Source organism: Dasypus novemcinctus, chromosome 1 (genome assembly GCF_030445035.2).
Source record: "Dasypus novemcinctus isolate mDasNov1 chromosome 1, mDasNov1.1.hap2, whole genome shotgun sequence".
In the NCBI taxonomy this organism is placed as follows: Eukaryota; Metazoa; Chordata; class Mammalia; order Cingulata; family Dasypodidae; genus Dasypus; species Dasypus novemcinctus.
The window spans coordinates 156,693,026-156,717,033 of NC_080673.1; the positions used below are offsets into that span (position 1 = coordinate 156,693,026).

General features: G+C 36.7%; 1 protein-coding gene across 6 annotated transcripts in view; it reads left to right on the forward strand.

Moving 5' to 3' along the window:
* Positions 1 to 24,008, forward strand: part of FRYL (FRY like transcription coactivator) — a 252,518-nt gene that overhangs the window by 217,112 nt on the left and 11,398 nt on the right. For 4 of the 6 annotated variants that reach the window (XM_071216578.1, XM_071216583.1, XM_058298947.1 and 1 more), the window contains 11 exons: positions 2,194 to 2,364; positions 4,328 to 4,468; positions 7,687 to 7,884; positions 9,308 to 9,469; positions 9,609 to 9,683; positions 10,014 to 10,190; positions 13,995 to 14,198; positions 15,988 to 16,155; positions 18,736 to 18,986; positions 22,470 to 22,680; positions 23,377 to 23,526. In XM_071216578.1, coding sequence (XP_071072679.1) covers positions 2,194 to 2,364; positions 4,328 to 4,468; positions 7,687 to 7,884; positions 9,308 to 9,469; positions 9,609 to 9,683; positions 10,014 to 10,190; positions 13,995 to 14,198; positions 15,988 to 16,155; positions 18,736 to 18,986; positions 22,470 to 22,680; positions 23,377 to 23,526 — 1,908 coding nt within the window. The remainder of the gene's footprint in view (positions 1 to 2,193; positions 2,365 to 4,327; positions 4,469 to 7,686; positions 7,885 to 9,307; positions 9,470 to 9,608; positions 9,684 to 10,013; positions 10,191 to 13,994; positions 14,199 to 15,987; positions 16,156 to 18,735; positions 18,987 to 22,469; positions 22,681 to 23,376; positions 23,527 to 24,008) is intronic. The other 2 variants (XM_071216579.1, XM_058298937.1) reach the window with 1 other exon arrangement.

The window sequence follows — 24,008 nt, forward strand, 5'->3', positions numbered from 1 at the left end:
TAACTTACTTTAATGTTCTCATGATACAGCATTAGAAAAGTGTCAACAAGATTTTGTTTTCCTGCCTTAGGGGTAAGAAAGAAAATATAAGGGAAACGGTATATATCGGCTTAAATTGGGATGCAAGAGAGTAAAAGGCACAAATCCCATAATAAGAAGCGTAGACGCATTTAAGAGTGGCAGCTGAAATGTGTTGAGTAACTACTTGCTAACTGCTGGAATAAGCAGGAGCATTGTCCTGCCTGACTTTAACACACTTGCAGCCCCTTGAGTATCAAGCCTCTGCCTTTCTGATCACAGCAGAACATGGAAATTCCTAAATATCTTTTATGTTTTTAGAAATCAAATATGACCTTTTGTGATTCATAATTTGTCTTTAAGAATATTTTCTTCCTGTTGGGCAGCACACAAAGGTTCCCTCTCGGTATGCTTTTAGCAACCAGCAGGATGTGGATTAAATTGATTCCCTAATTATTCTCCCACTTATAACTGCTGAAGGTAATTTTCTGCCATTATGTGCTTCCTCATTATGCAAAATCCTAGTTCCACTGCTTGTATACTTGGAGAGCAAAGAATTTCATAAATCTGACTACACTTAGGACAAATATTGTGCCCTTCAGTTACTCATTATTGCAAAAGTTTGTTACAAAGTATACTCTTTTTGGATCATATTTTAACCTGGCAATTTAAAATTCCAAAATTAAATCTGTCATTTGCCTTATCATAATATTGTTCACAGTATATATTTTCAAGAAGTTTTCTCCTTTTTCAAAAATCAGTTATTTTAAAATATTTCTTTAGGAAAAATATTCTTTATTATTTATAAGTTTTATTCTTCAGGGAAACAATCTCACATTTTAAAGAATTTAAACAAATTGTGAAGTTGTTCAAGTAAGTGATTTCTTTTCATAATATATGACAGATTATATTTTAAAATACAAATAAATGTCAACACAATTTTTCTTTATTCTTCCTGGTATCTATTTTATGGGCAAAAGACAAATGCAGAAATCAGCTGTTTTTGATGATTTTACAAAATTACTTCCGAGGTACTATGTTTATGGTCTCTGCACAGTCTTGCATAACTTCCTATTGGGCCTGTCCAGTAAAAATGCCTGATGAACTTGAGGTCTTCTAAGCATTTTAAGTGTCTTCTGAATTATCAAAGTCAAAGTTGAAACTTGAAAATATATTTAAAACTAATACTTCAGTTTGTTTATTAAATATTCTAGGCAGTTTGTAAAAGTACTACCAAATACCAACAAGAATAAGTGAGGAAATTGACACAGGAAAACTAAAAGCAGAAATTAAGATGTGACTAGCTTTTTATGGTAGATGGGGATGCAAGACTAGTAAGGCCCTTTGCCAGTTACACATTGATTGGGTATCCCTTGGAAGAGGACAGGGAGCATCCTCACCAGTAACGCAGCGAACAAACGGATTCAGAAGGCACCGTGGGTCTACAGGCTCTCCCCAAACATTTCTTGGTTTGAACTCCACAGTACTCTATTAGACAAACTCTGGGAATCCGTACATTTTGAAGTGGCCTCTGAATGATTGGTCAGTGATCTTAGAGGTTTTGATGATTTTCTGTAGACCAGTCCGGGATCCACCCTGCAGATGGTCATCCCTTGGAGATGTAGAAGTCAGAGGTTTATCAGCGCTCAGAGCCCCAGTGAAGCCCCTGCAAATATCACATAAGCTGGGGATCTCTGCAATTGACTGCTCTATGTAGATGCCCTGGCCAGCTTGAGACTAAACCATGTCCTCTCTGGAACAGCAGCTCTGAACCTCCCATCTGGAATCTTCCTGTTTAGGCACTTGTGCATTGAACTGTGTATGGATTTTACAAAACAAAACTTTTTACAAAAGAAGTTACTGGATGATGTATACGGTTTACAAAACTGTGCATGGGCTTTACCAAAAAGTTTTGCAAAAATAGGCTGTTTAGCACCCACAGAAGTACTTGACATATTAACCATCTTTCCATGTTATCTATTGAGTTCTTTTCTTAAGAATGCTCTGTGCTTTTTTCTCTTCTGTTTTAACTTTTCTATCAAATTGAGGTGAAACACCTTAAATCTTTAAAATATATATCTAAAATAGTTCATTAATTAAATGTAGTTAGTGTAAAGTCAAATTTAAACTTGTGTCTTTATTTTAGGTGAATGAAATAATTGTATTTGTGTCTAGGTTTGTGCAGAAGAAAAATGTCCAACGCTGGTCAATCTGGCCCACATGATGAGTTTGTACAGTACACACACATATTCCAGAGACTGTTCTAACTGGATCAATGTGGTGTGTAGATACCTGCATGACTCCTTCTCAGATACTACATTTAATCTTGTGACTTATCTTGCAGAGGTAAATTTACCAAAATAATAATAATGTATTTTTCACTGCTCTGTGGCAGAATTTTCAAGTACACTTATTTTTAGAAGCAGCACTAGCCCTAACTAATCTTCAGATTGTCTTTTAGAATGAATGTAGATATCATCTAATTTTTTTATTGCCCCCCCCCATGGCTTGCTTGCTGTCTGCTCTCTGTGTCCATTTGCTATGCTTTCTTCTTTGTGTCTGTATTTATTTTTATTTGTTCCGCCCCCGCCCCCCCCCCCCTGCAGCTTGCTTATTGTCTTGCTCTCTGTCCCATTCGCTATGCGCTCTTATGTTTTTACTTGTCTCCCTTTTTGTTGCATCACCTTGCTGAGTCAGCTCTCCGCAGCCTGCAGGCAAGCCTGCCTTGACAAGGAGGCCCCAGGATGCAAACCCAGGGCCTCCCATATGGTAGATGGGAGCCAAACTGATTGAGCCACAGCTGCTTTCTGATATCATCTAATTTTAAAGAAAAAAAATAGATCCATTTCTTTTCAAGTATAAAGTTGGGGTTTTTTCATTACAAGTGTCTGTTTCCTCATTGACTGTCCTTAAGTGATATTTTAAAACTCAAAAGAATGAAAATCTCTCTCCTTCATTTAAAATTGAAAAATGATTGTTAGTGGCCTTGATCCTAGAGAATGATTATAATTTTTGTTTCTGCCAAAGTAGTTATTGGCTTTTAAATCCTTTGTAGAAGAGTAATACAACAGGCAAAGATATTTCTGTGAGGCAAGTTTTAATTCCTAATCTAAAATATGATTTTGGGGACTAAAAATGAAATTATAAAAAACTAACCCTACAAGAACATAAAAAGTTAATTTTTTTTGATGCAGTAGAAGAAATATCATATCTATGAATGTAAATTACTAAGTAAATCCCCAGAAAGAGAACTTCAAAAGGAAGAAATTCCTATTCACTAAAAATGTTTATCACCTTGTATTAAAGAAATTAAACATGTAACACCATACAAACTTAAAAGACTTTTATTCATAACTGTTTAAACATGCTAAATGTTGCTCATAGTACTGATATTGAAAGTAGCTAAATCACCAGCATTCTCTATTATAAAATGCTTCACAGTTGGTGTGAAAAAAAGTATTGGTATGCTACATTTGCTACCATCCACTTTATATTTACATGAGATGACAATGTGAGCTACCAGCTCAACAGCTTCCTAGCTTGAATAAATACCTGTCACTAGGTTTATCTTACACCTGTTCTTCTGGTGTAATGCAAAACCTCCTTAATGTCTTTGAATTGAACCAAGCACTTCAACGAGCACCACATTTGTGCCACCATAAACCTCACCTTCAAGGTGGCAGTGGTTCCATGCTATGTCTGTTGTTTACCATAGGCAAGCAGGGGTTTTCTACATTCTAGAAAAAGGCACTTTTTCCCAAACATTATACTTACTAGTATGTTATTTTTGTTTTATTATTACTAAATTCTGAAATTATTACTAACACTATACTAAAACTGGCTGCATGTATTTAAAATACATGTATTTAATTTAACCTGCCCTGCTCCCCACCCAAAACCATCTGAGGATAGGTAGTATTGCTGCTTTACACTTTTTTTTTTTTCTAAAAACGGAGGCTCAGGGAGCTTGAGAAATTTTCCAAGGTTTCCCAGTGGCTGGTGTGAGTGCTTTGGCAGTTATTTTTCTTTGGTGATGGCGATATGGTAATTTTTCTCTTAACCTAAGATAAATGACATTCAACTAAATTAATTAAGAAAATTTTAAGAAATATTAAGATTAGATAAAATCTCTCTGAACCAAAGAAAAATTACAATAATAGCTATTACCTTTTAGCTATTTAATCTCTGGATTTCTAATAATCTAACCATAAACTCATGGGTTAAAGCTATTATGTTTTTCACATCATAAATGTGAATATTGAATTTTTCTTTAACCTAATTAAAGTATATGTTTTAATGTTACTTTTAGCTGTTAGAAAAAGGATTATCCAGTATGCAGCAATCATTACTTCAGATCATCTACAGTCTTTTGAGTCATATTGACCTCTCTGCTGCCCCGGTCAAGCAGTTTAATCTGGAGATCATAAAGATTATTGGCAAATATGTGCAGGTGAGTGACTATAAAACATGAGTTGTTCATCTCAAAATGACTTAAAGGGGAGCAGATGTAGCTCAGGTGGCTGAGCACCTGCTTCCTATGTACAAGGTTCTGGGAACAATCCCTGGTACCTCCTAAAAACAAATAAAACAAACCCAAAAACCAACTCTCATTGGGGAGTGTTGGGAGGCGGATGTAGCTCCATGCTTGAGTACCTGCTTCCCACGTATGAGGTCCTGGTTCAATCTCTGGTTCCTCCTAAAACACACACACACACATACACACACACGATTTATAAAAGAAATTGGAAACACCCTAATTGTCCAAGACATGGGAAGTTGGTTCATCTATAAGCTATGGGTTCAGGAATATTTACACATAGAAAAATGTTCTCAATGATTGGTGATTAAAAAAAGCAGAATTTAAATGGTAGGATTGGTATGATACCTAATTTTAAGAATTCTATCTATGAATGTGCATTTCAGTAAAGATTAGAATGAATACATGCAAATAGCCACTGGCGTCATCTGGGTATTAGCTTTGTGACTCATTGTTACTTCTTTCTTTACACCTCTCTATTTTTAACCAGATTCCACACAATGAACAAAATTACTTCTAGAAACAGAAGAGCCCTTTGAAGAGTCTATATTTTAGAGTTCCTTTTTGTGTCTGATATAAAGTGCCAGATATTTAGAAAATAGAAAATCTGACTTAAAGTACAAATGATGATGAACCTGGCCTGGTTGTCCTGAATTTCACCTTTGAACTATCTTTTAAGAAAGGCCTGGTTGGGCAAATCACTATTGTGAATACAACTTATCAAAGGGAACAAACTCTTAAAAGCCTCAACAGGGTAGTATTTTGTATTTATACTCCAGTTACATTTGTATTCACTAAAGCAAAACTTAAATATGGAAATGGCTAACAATAAGTTTGTGTTCTAGGCTATATCTGAAAGTAATAAAACTGCCTTAAATTATTTTCCTGTAGTCAGTTAGGTAATCCAGATTACTTTTTATAATATATTCCCTTAAAAAAACAGTGATTACAAATACTCAGAAAATATTTTTTAGTGACTGTTTATCTTCTGTATTTTATCCCACAGTAAGTAAAGCTTTGCTAAATAACAATTCTGTTTCCTTCCAAAGCAGATTTCTTTTTTCTTCTTAAGGTTTAAAGAAATTAATTCATCAGTATTTGCTGGATCTCTCATAGAAACACCTCCCACACTGATACAGATGGCATCTATATCGTTCACAATCACAAGTAAACATAAGGGAACATAGATTTGTGGCTAAATGAACTGCACATCCCCATCTAAAAGGAACAGAACAACTTAGCTTCACCCAATGGTTGGCATGTTGGAATGCAAGTCAAGTGTGACCAGAACTTACCATTTTTAAAGAGAAGCTGGAAATCTGGATGTTTCTCTAAAAATCTCCTAATTAAAAAATGTGGACTCAAATTTCTTTACAAATTTTTTTTTTAAATGCTCACCACAGCTTCTGCTTTATTAAAAAACCAAATATTTACAGAATTAAACCCCTAATAATCTTTTACATTTAGAATACAGCAACCAATATCATTTATGGAAACATCTCTGAAGAATTTTTAGCATCATAGGATGCCCAGAGTGCCTTAATTACTTCTGACAGAAAAAGAAAAAGGGATGATTTCTACATAGACTTAATATATTTTTTTAAAGATTTCTCTCCCCTTCCTCCTACCCCCCCCTCCAGTTGTCTGCTCTCTGTGTACACTCGCTCTGTGTTCTTCTGTGTCTACTTGTATTCTTGCCAGTGGCACTGGGAATCTGTGTCTCTTTTTGTTGCGTCATTTTGCTGCGTCAGCTCTCCACGTGTGCAGCGCCACTCCTGGGCAGGCTGCACTTTCTTTCGCGCTGGGCGGCTCTCCTTACGGGGTGCACTCCTTGCACGTGGGTCTCCCCTACGCGAGGGACACCCCTGCGTGGCATGGCACTCCTTGCGTGCATCAGCACTGCGCATGGGCCAGCTGCACACGGGTCAAGGAAGCCCGGGATTTGAACTGCGGACCTCCCATGTGGTAGATGGACGCCCTAACCATTATGCCCAGTCTGCTTCCCCATAGACTTAATTTTAAGTGGTTGAATGTAAACTGTTTTGTACAATTGTATGCTTAAAATGTCACAATATTTTATAGGCTTTTTATTATTATTAAATATTTTGTGATTTTGGTGTCTTCATAATCAAGGTATTAACTAAATTGGTAACTTGGTTCTAGTCAAAGATTTTTTACTTTTTTTTCTCAGTATGAAACAGATGGCATCTATATCATTCACAATCACAAGTAAACATAAGGGAACATAGATTTGTGGCTAAATGAACTGCACATTCCCATCTAAAAGGAACAGAACAACTTAGCTTCACCCCACCCACTTCTTAGACTGGTCAGCTGTGAAAGAGTAGAATACAAGGTTGAGAAGTGAGTTTTGGTACCATAAATAAGAAAAAAGTAGTAGCAGTAAAAGAAAATATTATAAATGCTTTATTATTGACTCATCTCCACATGTACATCTATCATGTAAATCATTCCTAAATTACATTGGTAGGTATAGCCAAAACTGAGAAGAACAGAAAAATAACTCAAAAAACATAGCCACCATACACATAGAGGAAAAAAAAATCTCCTTCTATACAACTCATAATCCCTGAGAGCATCACTATAGTATAGAATTTATGCTTATTATTTGGGGCCAGGGCCATAAAGAAAAGGTCTAAAATATTATATTTTTAGTATTTTAATATTTTTATGTCAAACAAAGTATCCATTAAAATTTGTTTTAATTTCAGGACTTAAAATATTTAAAGTTTAGGGTCTTCAAGCCATAAACTTCATTCATCTAGAAAGTTTACATACATACAACCCTCTGCTTACCACTACTGTCTGATTACTATGTTAGACTCCCTAAGTTAATATTTATAAAGGACTTATTAGGAGAAAAGCAAGGTATTCCAAATTGGTAGCATTATTATTTACATGGTGTTTTATAAATAGAGTACAAATAATAGTTTCTTTCCTTTTGTAACTTTGAGCCCTCCATTAAGGATCTCAAAGTAAATATGTATAATTTACAAGAGGTCTTGTAAAATCGGTATCTATATAACCTACAGAGTACTCTAAATTTTTATTCTTAGATATAGTTAGATATGTAGTTGTAACTTACATATGATTCTTATTTTTTTAACCAGAGTCCTTACTGGAAGGAAGCCCTCAACATATTAAAACTGGTGGTGTCTCGCTCGGCAAGTCTTGTGGTACCCAATGATATCCCCAAGGCCTATGGAGGTGATATAGGTTCTCCTGAAATATCCTTCACTAAAATTTTTAATAATGTCTCTAAGGAGTTGCCTGGAAAGACCTTAGATTTTCATTTTGATATATCTGAGGTAAGGTGCTCTATTAGGAATTTTCATTTGTTCATTTATTCATTCCAAGCATTTATTGAACCCAATAACACAATATTAGACACTGTGTTAGGTGCTAGGAAAACATGGGGTGAACCTGTTGCAAGGGAGTTGAGAAAAGTTGAGAAAATTTGAAAATCTAATCACTTTTTAAATTATGATTGAATATATATTTTTTCTGTTGCAGTTTAGTCTTCTTAGAATTTATCCACTTTGTTTTAGTTAAAAAGTATATTGCTAATTTTTTAGTTAATATCATGTGAAAATTTCTAACATGGAAAATGTAGCATGGCAGTATGATGGAGAAACTGGGCTTTTCTGTTTCTTCTGCATGAGAAATCGATAGTGTAATTGAATTGTTTTGTTTGAAGCAGTGATGGGAATTCTCAAACATTTGATAAATTTCAGTTTGCTTCATCAGATATTCCTAAGTACTGCTATGGGTAGGCACTGGGGATATCATGGAGGTACAAGGATGAATCACACATGGTCCAGGGGGCTCAGATGTAGAAAGGGAGGCAAGTTCATGAATTCCAGCAGGTATGGAATATGTCCAGGCATAATTACAGAGGTGGTGGTGACATCAGAGGCCTCCTTGGAAGTCTAGAGTCATCATTATTAAAAGATGCTTCAGGGTTTGCTTGATGGCCATTCCATACAAAGGGAGTTACATGTGCCAGAACATAGGTCCATAAAAGAGATGGTATGTATAGGCAACCAATAGCAGGTCCGGTTTTGCTAGAGTTTGACATTCAGAAGGGAATGGTAGTAGTTGAAGCCAGACAGTAGGCAGGAACCAAGTTATAAAGGGCCTTATATGGCATATACATGGGCTTGGATTTTATTTTCAAATGCCAATACAAAACACTATGTTTCACAACGCCAAATAAATAAAATGGGTTTTGGATTGTCAATTTCGGAAATACCATATTTGTAATAAGAAGCTACATAGAAATATTCCTTATTGGGTTTATTATATATATATTTGCTAAAGCACACTATTGAGGCACACTTAACAATATGCATGCACAAACACCAAAATGTTAACAGATATTAAATCTGAGTGGTAAGATTTCAGGTGACTTGTTTAAATATTTTTATTTAATTTTCTGAGCTTTATACAAGGAGGATATATTTATAATCATAGGGGGAAAGGTGGAGATGGTGCTTTTTAAAGAAACAATTCTGTATTTAAAATAGGAATAAGTTCTCTGAGAGTCTCTTGATTAAAAAGAAATAAGATATCATTAATTTTGATTTTGTAGCATCTACCTCATGCTATGTAATCTCCCACTTTTGTTGTTAGGTTGTTTGTAGAAAATGTTGTTATAAATACACGGTCAACCTTTTATAAGTTTCCATGTTGAAATATTTGAATCAAACACTGGCATTTGTTTCTGTGTAGACACCAATCATTGGAAATAAATATGGTGATCAGCATAGTGCAGCTGGAAGAAATGGGAAACCAAAAGTTATTGCTGTCACTAGAAGTACTTCTTCCACTTCTTCTGGATCTAATTCTAATGCCTTGGTTCCTGTTAGTTGGAAAAGGCCACAGTTATCACAGGTATATAAAAGAATATCAAAATTGAACATTCATAAGAATAGAAGAATCAATGAGCCAATTTAGTTGTATGTTTGAAAACTTGGCAATTTGTTTTATTTTATCAGCTATCATAACAAGGATTTTTTTTCTTTTCTTTTAGCGAAGAACAAGAGAAAAACTAATGAATGTGCTTTCTCTCTGTGGTCCAGAATCTGGACTCCCGAAGAATCCATCAGTGAGTAAACATGAATGAATATGTGAAGGTTTCTTAAATCATGTGATACAATGTAGAAATGGATGTTATTCTACATCCTTGCTTGCCTTTTCTAACTACCTTAGTTACTATATTAACTAAGAATGGGGGGAAAAAAATGTCTAGTCCATTGTGACACTTGGCAGCTATGCTAATAGGGATTCAACCAGTTAGACTTAAACATGAAGATCAAATTTCAGTTCTGCATTCATTGATGAGCAGGTGGGCAGTGGCTCTTAGAGCCCCGATGTCTCCTATTCAGATGACAAAGCTGATGATTGGACCTTTTTTTTTCTTTTGGCGTGGGGTCAGGTTGTATTTTCTTCTAATGAGGATTTGGAAGTTGGTGACCAACAGACTAGCCTAATTTCTACAACAGAAGACATAATTCAAGAGGAAGAAGTACCTGTGGAAGACAACAGCAGTGAACAACAGTTTGGCGTTTTTAAAGATTTTGACTTTTTAGATGTTGAATTGGAAGATGCAGAGGTGAGGATGTGGGCTTTCTATTGTAATATTTACATAATAGTTGCCATTGTATGAGAATTAAGGATTTGACCCTAGGATCTTTCCTTATTTAGGTCAGTGTAAGGTCAAAAAGGTGAAAATATGAATTAGTATCTAAATGTGATTAGTGCAATTAGGTAAGAGAAGAATAAGTCTGAAATAGAGGAAGATCCCATGTTTCCTCCTTAACTTTAAAATTATAAAGTAAAAAAATGTATTTCTTCAAAAGTAATTTGAGTAAGCTTAGACTTAAATATTTTGCATAAGCTACACACATTAATATGCAGTGAAAGAGTAAAATTATATTAAAATTGATCAAAGAATTTTAAAAAGGATGGTATCTATTACCAAATTGACTATTAAGGTCACCTCTTAGAAATCTCCCCTTTGGCAAATGAATGAAATTTTTCCTATAATATTCCTAACTATTTTGTTCTTCATGGTGTAGCCACTCTCTCAAATGCCTGATTTCATTTAACAATCAAAGGGCATTCTCCAAATTAATACAATCTAGATTAGAGTGATAGTTCTGTCAGTTTAGATGCTTTCTAAATGAAAATCTAACCAAAAGGTGGATTTATTAGGTTGCAAAACTGGAATTAGAGCTTTTTATTTAGGTAGGGTTCAGTAAGGTCACTGGCAGTTTCTCTGCAGTTCTCTAGGCTTTGTCCTTCTTTGCAAGTCAGCTTAACCTCAGACAGTGGCGAGATGGTTGTGACCTTTACATCTACACACAGCTGTGTCTACAGGAAGTAGAGGTCACTTGTAGAAATGTTCTCATGAAAGTGAAGAGGCTGCTCTTCTACGTGCTCTTATCACATCTCATTGGCCCAAGTTGGGATACATGTCAACTTCTGAAACAATCACTGTGGCAAAGAGAATTGAATTGCTATGGATGTCTTGGGCTATTGCTGGAACTGAGGTAGTCCCTGAAACCACAATCTCCTAAACCAAATAATTATGGCAAATAGGTTTAAAAAAATCTATATACTAAAATTGTTACAGTATCTATGTCAGAAGCCCAAAATGCCCAAATGGCGAGTATCAATACCATGCATTTATATATCTTTTTCCAAAGAATTTAAACTTGCTCATATAGGTCATATGCATTCATCAAGTCTCTTGACAGGCTGTTTCTCTTTGGTTTTAGTAGGTGAGGGGGAGGAATGGAATTTAGTAGTCGGTGCCAGCTACACAATTAGCTGTTGATGGTCCTCAGACACCAGTTTAGGGGAATGAGAATCCACTCCTCCATGTGCTTCAGCCTCCCCTGCAGATCTGATGCTGTGACCACAATGCCTCAGAGTCATACAAATGCCTTTACCTCAGCTTCGGAGCTTTATAAACTCCTTTGTAACCATTCACCAATTACATATTTCCAAAAATACAATTGTACAGGTTCATAGGAGCCCACAGAACGAGGATTATTCAGCACCTTGTAGGGCAGTGACTTTTTGACTTTTTTTTTACTATAATCCATGATTATACATTTTACATCACATCCAAGTAAAATATGTATACCCAGCCCTAAAATAAAAGTTTTCATGGGGAACAGGTATAGCGCAGTGGTTGAGCCCCTGCTTCCCATGTACAAAGTACTGGGTTCAATCCCCAGTAACTCCTAATGACTCCTAGATGATAAGCACACTGATGTTTTCTATTCTCTTCCTTTTCATTTTTTTTCAAAAAGGGCAGGTTACTACTTCCTAAAACTGATTTCACAACCCACAATTTGAAAAATTGTAGGAAATAGAAGAGACTTGCTCAACCAGGCAAGGAAGTGTGATGCTTGAAGAAAACTGCTCCCCTCGCTCAAGGCTGTGAGCAGTTTCTAATTTCCTCTGTAATTATTTGCTTTTCTCAGTTCAGAATTTTTAAATTCCTAAAGCCAGGCTCTTGACATTTTTGTAATGGTAAGGTTATTTTTGTCTTTTTTTTAAAGAGCACTGTTAATGCTTTCAAATTCATCTAGTATCTAAAATGGCAGTAGTAATAAATGTGCCTTTTGAATAGAACCTCATTCATAGTAGATTAAAATACTTATGGTGGTTCTATCTTTAATTCAAGTCACAGTAGTTTAAGGGGTTGCTAATCTTTTTTATTTTTTTGAGGTATTGAGCTGGCTTTATCATTTGTTTACGTTTTTTCAGGAGGCACTGGGAACTGAACCCGGGACTTCCCATGTGGGAGGTGGGCGCTCAACTGTTTGCGCCACATCCACCCCCAGGTTGCTAAACTTTGCATCATAATTAGACAAAATCAAATAATGTAGGTTTCCTAAAAACTGCATATCATCTTGCTTAGAACATGGTAACAGGAGATACTTTGAGTGCTACAACACAAACTTGGAGCTAATGAAACTTCTAAGTTATCCTCCACCTTGAAGCCCGCAGCATATTCATTCACTCACCAATTATTTATTGAGTGTCGGTGCCATTATTTTATGTATTATGTTATGTAATGATAATTTTGAAATGATACGTTCTAGGAAGGTGGTTTTCAAATTCTAACCCACAGACTACTAGGCCTTCTAGGATGCCCCGAGAAATAACAAGAAAAGGGCCAAGGGCCACATGGGCAGACCTCTTGGCCACCCTTCTTCATATAAAGCAATTCTACTATTTACTGTTGGTTTTTTGTTTTTCTTTCCCATCAGTTTTACACAGTTAACTTCCATGTAAAATTTCATTTAAATAAAGTATTCCTCTTTTAAAAACAGAAAAACTCTATTCTGGACAATCTCTACCTGAAAGATAAAAATAAATCATATTTTACTAGTCAACACAGAGTAATTTGTCATCTAAGGCCTCATGAAAAAGTGAAAGAATTATGTCCTTACAAAGGAGGATCACCTTAGAGTAAGAGAAGCATTACTTACCTAAATCCCTAAAGTGGGGTGAAATTGAAATTTATCCTATTTCCTTTTAACCTTTTGAAATTGGCAAAGGTTATATTTTGATAACTGTCATTTTTATTTTAAACTATTTTATAGTTTGAGGGAAAAAAAAGGCCAATGAATTTAGCCAGAGCTATCCTATAGACCAAAATAATTGTGACCCTGTGTGTTGTCAATTGAATGTGGGTAGTTTAAGTCAGTTTTGCTTTGTATCATCAAGTATTAAATCTATGTAAATTTTCAAAATTTTCTTCAAGTTTGTGTTGCCAAAGTGTATCATAGAAATGTTGTTTTAAGTGTTTGTCTCTGACTTTTTCACAATATATTTTGCATTAAGAAAATAGTTGGAATCACATGTTGGCTTCCTGCACAAAGCTTAATCCAGAGCTTGAATCAGTCTTTGGGTTTGAGAAATCAGAGTGTTTCCCAAAGGTGTAGCATATATATAAATGTTTGTCTTCGTTCTTTCTAATTCTGTGTGTTTTCCTTTTTGCTAACCAGGAGCTGCAGGTAAGTTGCAGCCTGGTGTCGTGGACTTTTTTATCTGTTGTTATTTGTGATGTATGTGTCTTCTTTGTAGTCCCATTTATGTTTGTGTATTAGAATAGAAATGGCATAGATAGTAGATTTAGCTGGTTCCCAGTCATAAGAGATAGAAAGTCAAGAAAATTACCTAGTTAAAACAAGTTATCAACCAAATATTTTGATCTTTCTAAATATAAATATGAAAGGATATGTTAAAAGTTTAAAGAAATTGAAGGGCTGATTGAAACTCTGTTCATGATGCATTAAGGTATTATTCATCTTGTATATGTTTTCCTGGTGTGTTACATTTACTACATTTATAACCAGATATTTGAGGTCTTAGAAATCATATCTTACTTTTCCAGGGTGAAAGCATGGACAATTTCAACTGGGGAGTCCGCAGGCGCTCACTGGATAGCATTGACAAAGGGGACACTCCATCCCTCCAAGAGTACCAGTGCTCTAGCAGCACCCCCAGCCTGAACCTGACCAACCAGGAGGACACAGATGAGTCCTCAGAAGAAGAAGCCGCACTCACAGCAAGTCAGATCCTCTCACGCACACAGATGGTATACAATTACCTTTTTATACAGTGGCAATTGATCCCATTTTCCTCTTAACTTTCAACTTAGTGATTAATTACTATTTCTTAATTTCTTTATTTTGATTTCACTGTATATAAAATGCACACACTGAAATGAAAATACAAACTTCCAGTGATAAAGGAATATTCTATTATTCAGGATGAGACTAAACATATATAGTCAATACTATGCACTCGTTAGCATTAAGACATGTATCTTATCTTGCTTCTCTCCTAGTAATGGTGAGTTGGGCTGGACACTTTTACTGGCCATCATCTTGAATGATACGTATTTTTACTTTGGTTGTCTGGTATCAGTGTTAATTAAAGGGTAAATGAAAATGAGAAAATGAAGGCTGTAAGAGTAGTCTGTTCATTAGAAATGCGGCGGTGAAGGGAAGGCTAAAGATGCAGAGGTAGCTGGGTGGAACAGCAAAGATGGCAGTTTGAGGAAAGGAAAGAGGCAGTTTGGTGAAGTGCTGACAGTGTATTGAATGGCAGGGGCTGAACTGGCTTTAGACAAAATATAATGTTGACAGTTTGTGGCAGCTTCCTTTTACCTTTCTTATTTTCCTGTCTCATGGTTGTCCCAATGTGTCTTTTAACTAACCCTATGTTAAAGATGTTAAGAAATAATGAAATTGCTGGTGGTAACAGCAATAGTTACCACTTACTAAGTGTTTACAACCTGTGGGCCCTGTTCAAGGTATTTTACATTTATCAATTATAATTCACACATACCTCAAACCCCAAGCAGCCGAGTTAAGTGTAGTTATTGCAGTTCTGCAGATGAACTGACCTGTCTCAGGCCACACTGCTAGTAAAAGAACTTGAACAAAACAGTCAGCCTCCAGTGCCCGGTGCTTAACCATGCTGCCTAAGGCTTGCTTCTCCAGAGGACTGTTTCATTTAAAGAAATGCTTGAGTAACTGGATGAGGTAGACTGCAGGGTTAGAGTCTCACTGTGTAACTGGTCAAGAGACCTAAATTCTCTTTTAAAATTGGAATCCTAGATAGTATTTGCCACATGGGGATTTTATGAGGATGAAAGCCTCTGGGCATGTAGAAAGTGCTCAGTAAAACTTCCCTCCCATGAGCGCCATGGGGCAGAACTGACCACTGCTTCTAGGCCGCTCCTAGTCATAGTGGCAGGTAGGCAAAAAAGAATTTGAAGATGCTTCTTTCTACAGGAAAAAAAAAAATGGAAGTTTTGTGTTTACCTACTCTGAATCATAAACTTGAGTTTTCTTATGTTGAATATTGACCTTGAAAAAAATTATAACCCTGCTTAAAAAAGGAAAATTGTAAGAATTTGTGATGTTGACTTTTTTCACTTGAACAAGTGCATATAGCCAGTTCAGACTTGTGTGCCTGCTTCCCCACTAATGCTGTTTCTTGAGAATCTACAATGTGCAAATCCTCACAAATCCTGCCCTCAGAAATCCTCAGACTAATGGAAAACAAAAATATTACCGTTAAAATAAGAATTTTGGTTCAAAATTAACAAAGCTACACAGTGCTTTTCCACTTTGGTAATTTTCTCTTAGCAAAAGTACCTGTATATATGGATATTTTAGTTCTGCTGATGGGTTAGATTAACAGTACCCACTCTGGTATAGACTGAATGGGGAAAAAGATAATGTTAGGAAATCACAGCAGCTCTCTGTGGCTAAGTTCCCTCAAATATCTTACTATTATAGAGAATGTTTCTTGTGGCCCTCCTGACCATTACTGACTCATAAATGAATTCCTTCTCTTCCTATTTGTCCTTTTAGTTAAACAATGATTCTGCTGCAGATGAAACCATGCCAGATCATCCTGATTTACTTCTTCAATCTCAAGATTCCACTGGCAGTGTCACCACAGAAGAAGTGCTTCAAATCAGAGATGAGACCCTAAGTTTGGAAGCTTCTCTAGATAATGCTAACAGCCAGCTGCCTGAGGTGGGGAGAAATGGGGGCTGGTGCATGGCCAATCTGGGCTCCTTTTAGCACTCTGTACATCCCGTGCTTCTCTTTCAAGAGTTTTCATCTGATATGCTAATTATTTGATTTATTTCCCAGTATTTCTAACCTGTTGGGTTATTTAAATAAAATAGATAAATCAGATTTAAAAAAAAAATTTGATGGATCAAGGAAATGACCCATGGGTTAAAAATAATCTCGAGAGTTTTTAATGAGCATTTTGTGTTGCAGAATGTGATCAGGTTAATGTACAGAATGCTTCTCTGGGATGGTGAGCATCTTCTGTGGCACTGTATTTTCTTTGAAGGACCGCTTTTGTGTTTTCTTCTCCTTTTGCTTTGTATTTGGGTTTATGTGATTGGTGCTGTGATTGGGATTTAAACCTCAGGCCAGCTGTGTTAGCAATTAGTTAACGCAATTCTTTTAAAAAGACTTTGGAACCACTAGTATTATGTTTTTTGGAAAGGCCTGTGAGAAGTAAGCCAGATTCCAACCTATTGACTGACCAAAAATAAGTAAGTATTCGTTTTCTTAGTGTTGGGTTTTTTAAAAGAGTATTATACTTTTTTTTCCCCCCAATGTGATTGTTCTAGCTCTGTCATATGTGCTTTTATGTCTGGGTAAGTATTTTTAAAATACTATATTTTTTGTCAGTATAAATCAAATTAATGTAGTTATTAGATCTAGACTAATTATTGTATTTCATTTTTTTAGTAAGTTGAATTCTCCTGTTCTTATTAGGTTGACAATTTATTTTATATATTTGAATCCTCTTTATCAGTAAACAGAGTCTATACTTTGAAAAGAAGGCATTTAGCTTTCTTATTTGTAGTTTTTAAAATGCCGCAGTGGTTGAGCACCAGCTTCTCACATACGAGGTCTCGGTTTCAATCTCCGGCCCTGGTACCTTAAAAGGAAAAAAACCATACTGAGGTTTAGTTAATTCAGTTCAACAAATATTGATTGAGAGTGTCCTAGATGCCAGGCATTCTTCTAGGTGCTAGGAAGATTAATAAGTGTGGACCCTGTTCTCAGAGAGTTTATGGTCTATTAAGGGAGACAAGGAGAGTAAAGGGAGCAAAAAAAAAAGCATTACATTTCAGGATGAGGAACTCAGGAACAGGCATGTCCAAAGCCAAGAAATCTCAGAGGAGTGCCCGAACAGCTGTGCACTGGCGGGGGGGGGGGGGGGTGATGGTGATAAAGAGCAGTCTTCATGGTAGTACGAGCATTCCAGACAGAGAACACTGCCTAGAAAGACAAAACAGGTGCAATAGCATGGCATGTTCAGGTAACAGCAAGAAACACAGTGTTGCTACAGAATAAAATGGGAGAAGAGGAGCACTAGGAGAGATGAAAAGGGTCTAAAACAAGAAGGAAGCGTTTCCGAGATGCCATGCTAAAGAATTTAGACTATCTTGAGATGACAGGAAGTCAGGAAGGGTTTTCCTTCTTCCAAGAGATACCTGTTACATGACAAGCACTGTACCAGATACCTAGTTGGGAACCCAGAGTACACAAGCATTCATTCATACTAGACATGGCATACTGCACTATACGATACAGACACAGGTTCCTGGTTTTATGGAGCTTAATTGTAGTAGGAAAAACAAGACATTATAAGCCAGTAAAACAAATAAAAGATAAATAATATATCAGAAAGTCATCTTCTTAGCCGTACTAAGAAAAGAAAATGATAATGAGGACTTGGATAAGAAAGTTAAAATATGGCATTTGGGGTGAAAATCAAGTGCCAAGGAACCCAGGCCTCAAAAGACGTGAGGAAGAAAGTTCAAAATAGAAGCAGCAGCAGTTTTGAAGGCCCCGGATGCTAGCCAGCGGGCCTGAGAATGGAAGGGGCCAGAGTCAGAGGGGTGGGCCAAGGTACTCTCTTGATGGGTCTTGCAGGCCACACAACAGGAAAACACTGAAGGTTTTTAAATAGAAGGACACAATCAGATTGTGTTTACTGGAAAAACCTGACATGAGTTATTGTAGTCTTCTTACCTGAAGACAAGCCTTACATCCCAAATGGTCAGTAAAGCCATCTTACTTGTTGAGGTGCAGCATCCTTCTGATTGGTGGGCAGCCCTGCAGGACCAGTTAACTATTTTGAATTACCTCCCGTGCTTATCCAGAATTCACTGTATTTAGGTATAATGAAAGAAAGGTCATTTCAAATAAAGAACTTACAATAATAACAGAAAGTTTCACTTACATAGAATTAGAATATGCATAAGAAGATATTTCACCAAAGGATATATTTCTAAGTAAACACCTAAATCTTGCTACTTCGAAAGAAAAAAGATGTCCTTGATGTTTCTATGTGGCAGGGAGGGATACATTTTAATTTCAAGTGTTTCAACATGGGACTATTAAAAAAAACCCAGTTTGAATAATTTGTGTCATCAGAGCCCAAAAAGTCCAAAACTTAGACCCTGTAAATGAAGACTACTTAATAAAATAGGCATAGATTGGCAGCAGTACTCATTTTGTGTTGATAAAATTCTTTTTCATATACTTGTAATTAAAGTCAATGAAAAAAAATGACTTTTACAGGATATGAGTTCATTGTTAAAGGAGGAACAGGTCATTTCGGCCTTTGAAGATGACGGATCATATATAATTCAGGAACAGCCGGATTCTCTTGTGTGTCAAGGAATTCTTGATTTAGAAGAAACTGAAATGGCAGAGCCTCCAGCTCCTGAAAGCTACCCTGAGTCCATCTGTGAAGAGGATGTTACCTTAGCATTGAAAGAATTAGATGAAAGATGTGAAGAAGAAGAAGCTGATTTCTCTGGACTGTCTAGGTGAGAATCTGGTATCACAAACACTGTACTAAGGTGATATTTCTTCCTCATCTTCTCCCCAAAATACCCTTATGTTTCAGTTCATTTACTTTCATTTCTTTGTATGTTTTAGTCTAGAATCTTACTATATACCTTCACTTTTAAAGATAAAATTACTTAGGTGATTGGTTTTCTTACTGCTATTCACTTAAAGTAATCCATTTTCAAAGCGTACTAATTTAGAGGCATACCAAATACCTATTTTGGTGGAATGTCAAATGGCCAAGTGTTAAAATCAATATTTGACCATGGCCAAAGTCAAGTATCAAAATCACTGAATGAAGTTACAGGAGTACATCTGAGGCGGTGGACTTGGCCCAGTGGTTGGGGCGTCCGTCTACCACATGGGAGGTCCACGGTTCAAACCCTGGGCCTCCTTGACCCGTGTGGAGCTGGCCCATGCGCAGTGCTGATGCGCACAAGGACTGCAGTGCCACATAGAGGTGTCCCCCGCGTAGGGGAGCCCCACGCGCAAGGAGTGCGCCCCGTAAGGAGAGCTGCCCAGCGCGAAAGAAAGTGCAGCCTGCCTAAGAATGGTGGCGCACACACGGAGAGCTGACACAAGATGATCACGCAACAAAAAGAAACACAGATTCCGGTGCCTCTGATAACAACAGAAACGGACAAAGAAGCAGCAGCAAAATAGACACACAGAGCAGACAACCAGGGTGGGGGGGAAGGGGAGAGAAATAAATAAATAAATCTTAAAAAAAAAAAAAGTACATCTGAATTATACCCAAACCATGTTTTTACAGTTTCGTTTTCAGTAGTCAGATTTTAGAAGTTAATGGACAGAATTGATCATTTGTTAGTACAAGAAGCAGTTAGATCACTCCCTTAAAATGTTTACTCTTCATATACTTAAAACTTATTAATCAAGGTATAAAGAATTCCCAAATAGTACTCGTGGTCTAATTAAATGTAATAACCAATTATTACATATAGTTCTTAAAATTTTTGTTGTTGTTATGAAACTGGTATACCAAACAATTCTATAATAATTAGAATTATAATCTAATATCTATTATTTTGCCAGTATTATTATTTAGATTTTGTTAAGTATTTGTGTCCCAAAATAATGTTCTTTCTAAAGGTATCTAACTTAATGCAACCTCTATCAGTATATCTCTTACCTATTCAATTATTTAAATAATTACTTTTATACCAAATATTTAACATTTATCTAGTATTTCGGCAATAAAAGTCAGACATTTACACTTCAGGGGATTGACAAGTTTTAACATATACAACACACAGAGATTTTTCCCTCAATATATGTAGAATGCTTACCTATATTTGAAAGTGAATATTCAGACATTATCAATAAATCTTAGTCACATACTTTATTCATAATATTAATACTAATTGGGATGTGGTAGTAGCCCATGCAGTGACTCAATCATTGATCATACACAATTTGAGGGATGCCAGAAATGATGTGAAGGCAGATATTCAGCTCTTTGACTTTCCAAAAGGCCAGATACTAAAGTTGAAATGGACTGGTACATCCCTACTAAAATTAGAGATATCTCGACTCAAGCTTCAGGATACATTTTGTTAAAATTAATAACCTAAAATCTGCGGCGGACTTGGCCCAGTGGTTGGGGGCGTCTGTCTACCACGTGGTTGGTCCGCGATTGGAGCCCTGGGCCTCCTTGACCCACGTGGAGCTGGCCCATGCGCAGTGCTGATGCGCGCAGGGAGTCCCGTGCCAAGCGGGGGTGTCCCCTGCATGGGGGAGCCCCAGGCGCAGGGAGCATGCCCCGTGGGGAAAGCCACCCAGCACAAGGGGGGGTGCAGCCTGCCCAGGAATGGTGCCGCATGCGCGGAGAAGCGACGCAACAAGATGACACAAAAAGAAACACAGATTCCCATACCGCTGACGGCAACAGAAGCGGACAAAGGAAGGCGCAGCAAATGGACGCAGGGAACAGACAACTGGGGTGGGGGAAAGGGGAGAGAAATAAATAAATAAATCTAAAAAAAAAAACCTAAAATCACCATAGTGACATTTAAAATTAACCTTTTTTTAAAAAAGATTGTTTTTTTTTTTAAGATTTATTTTTTATTTCTCTCCCCTTCCTGGTCCCCCCCCCCCCAGTTGTCTGTTTTCTGTGCCCATTCGCTGTGTGTTCTTCTGTGTCCATTTGTATTCTTATCAGTGGCACCCAAAATCTGTCTCTTTTTTGTTGTTGTTGCATCATCTTGTTGTGTCAGCTTTCCGGTTGTGCGGCACCATTCCTGGGTAGGCTTTGCTTTTTTCAAGCTGGGTGGGTCCCCTTACTCCTTGCAGATGGGGCTCCCCTACACGGGGAACACCCCCGCGTAGCAGGGCACTCCTTGCGCACATCAGCACTGTGCATGGGCCAGCTCCACACGGGTCAAGGAGGCCTGCGGTTTGAACCGCGGACCTCCCATGTGGTAGGCGGACACTCTACCCATTGGGCCAAATCCACTTCCTAAAATTAACCTTTTTTGAGGTAGTTTTTCACTTCAGACATATGCTTTTTTTAAATTTTTTTCTCCCAACCTTAACTCAGGCCCCTCTCTTTCATATGAATTACTTGTTATTTCTGTAAAGCCTAGTAGGGCTGATAGCCACCTTGTGATGTGAACCACACAATTTTAAGGGCTTGAATTACACATTTCTTCATGGGATGTCTGACTCAGATACACAGTCATCTTTTTTTCACTGTTCCATTTTTGTGTGTATTATCTGACTGCTGGATTTATAAACTCCTCAAAGGAAATAACCAGGTGTTACTTTTGAATCAAATCTGTTATCTGCCATATAACTAGGCCACAGTATGTGCTCGTGAAGTAGCTGAGCAGGCAGTATGTGGTATGGCTAAGGACATTGGCTTTTGACTTAGGGTCCTGGGTTCCCATTTTGACTCCATCATTCCCTATCCAATAACCTATAGGCACATTATTTCACTTCACTGAATGTTTCCTTATCAGGAAAATCAGGGTAACAATAGTACCTAACCTGTATAGAATTGTATAAAGATTGAATATGATAATCCATATGAAACAATCAGCACAGCCTTTGACACAAGAGTACATGCTCAAACTTTTTTATTATTATTACCTCCAGTATTGAGTTGTTTAGATAAAAAGCCTCCAAAATTGACCATTTAAGATAAAAGCATTCTAATCTGTGATATTCTAAGAAATTACTGAAATCAATTCATAGTGCTGGCATACTAAAGGTCTTGGGTTGTTTTAAAGTAGTGTCTGTGTGAATGAGATTTCTAGTTCTGAAATGCTAAGTAGAGAGAACACAAAAATTTACTTATTCATTTTTTCTTACCCTTTAGGTTGCTGTACACTATAAATTTGTGTATGTACAATATAAAAGAAAGCTATGTTGAATGACTTAATAAGTAATTGAGTCTGCTTTTTAAAAAAATAGTATTAAGATTACTGTGTTATTTGTGTCAGCAGTCAAGATGAAGAAGAACCAGATGGTTTTCCAGAAGTGCAGACATCACCTCTACCATCACCATTTCTTTCTACCATAATAGCCGCTTTTCAGCCAGTGGCGTATGAAGATGAAGAGGAAGCCTGGCGCTGCCACGTGAATCAGATGCTGTCTGACAATGATGGGTCCTGTGCGGTGTTTACTTTCCATGTGTTTTCTCGGCTGTTTCAGGTCAGAGAGATGTATGGTTTCTGGATTTCTGTTACAATGATCTGATAAACTTAGGGTTTTTTTCCTTCTAAAATCAGTATCCCAAAATGTAATATCCCTACTAGTTTTCACAAAATAAACATTTTTCTAATCAAGAAGTAATATTTTTAAAATTTGCAGTGTGACATTATGGTACTGCTGGTACTGAATGCAATGATTAGTATAGGTTTCTTCCCTAAGGCAATTCAATAAAACTTCAAAACAAGATCAGATATGTTTTCTGCAGTAAGCTAGACACCATCAGGGATACCAAAGAAATACAATGCATGATCCCTGCCTTCAAGGAGCTAAATATTAATTTTAGTGAAACATTTTATAGTTAATTGTTCGGTTATGTGGCACTTCCAGTATGTGTGAGGACTTTAGCACTGTTCACTAAGTTTCCTTCCAACCCTAAAAAAAATAATAGCTAACATTTATTGAGTATTCACTATATAATTTTCTAAATCTTTGATCATTTTTAGAAGTTAACACATTTCTAAAGAAAAACCTAAAAACATGGATTTATAGATCAGTTATTAGAATTCTACATATCATTACAATAAGAAGTTAAAAAGAAATAGTTTGCCCTCATTATAAGTTATGCCTCTTAATGTAAAGGTGAAAAGAGACCTTCTTATGAAGTACTAAGCTTCTTTTTATGCCTTTTCTCCATAGACAATTCAGAGAAAGTTTGGAGAGATAACCAATGAGGCAGTAAGCTTTCTTGGTGAGAGTCTGCAACGCATTGGTACCAAATTTAAAAGTTCCCTGGAAGTGATGATGATGTGTTCAGAATGTCCAACAGTCTTTGTGGATGCTGAAACAGTAAGTTGTTACTTGAAGGCTTATTATAGAGACTAAATTCAAATGGCATCTTTCAGCAAATGGTCTTTTAAAAAGTAATTCAGAATTTTAAGGTGTCATGTCAATGTAAATAACTGGCATAATACAATTCTAGTATATTAGATGTAGTAACTTGTGGCTATTTCTGATTCTGACCCCTCTCTGTCCTCCCTTTCATAAAGTCCCAGATGGGGATGCTAAAGAGTCATGCTCTAGAGCAGGGGTTCTTAGCCTTTTTTGTTCCACAGACCCCCTTACTAAGTTCACATTATACTATGTATTATTTAATAAATACATCACACCCACAAGAACGTTTTATTGAATTTCAGTTCAAGCTCACAGACCCCTTGTTAAAAACCCCTGCTCTAGAAATATGCCCTTTTCCCTGATTCTTGAATGAAAGTGGATAAGAGAAGGCTAGATCCCCCTCCCCCCAACAATGGCGTACTCAAGCCTCCTTGGTT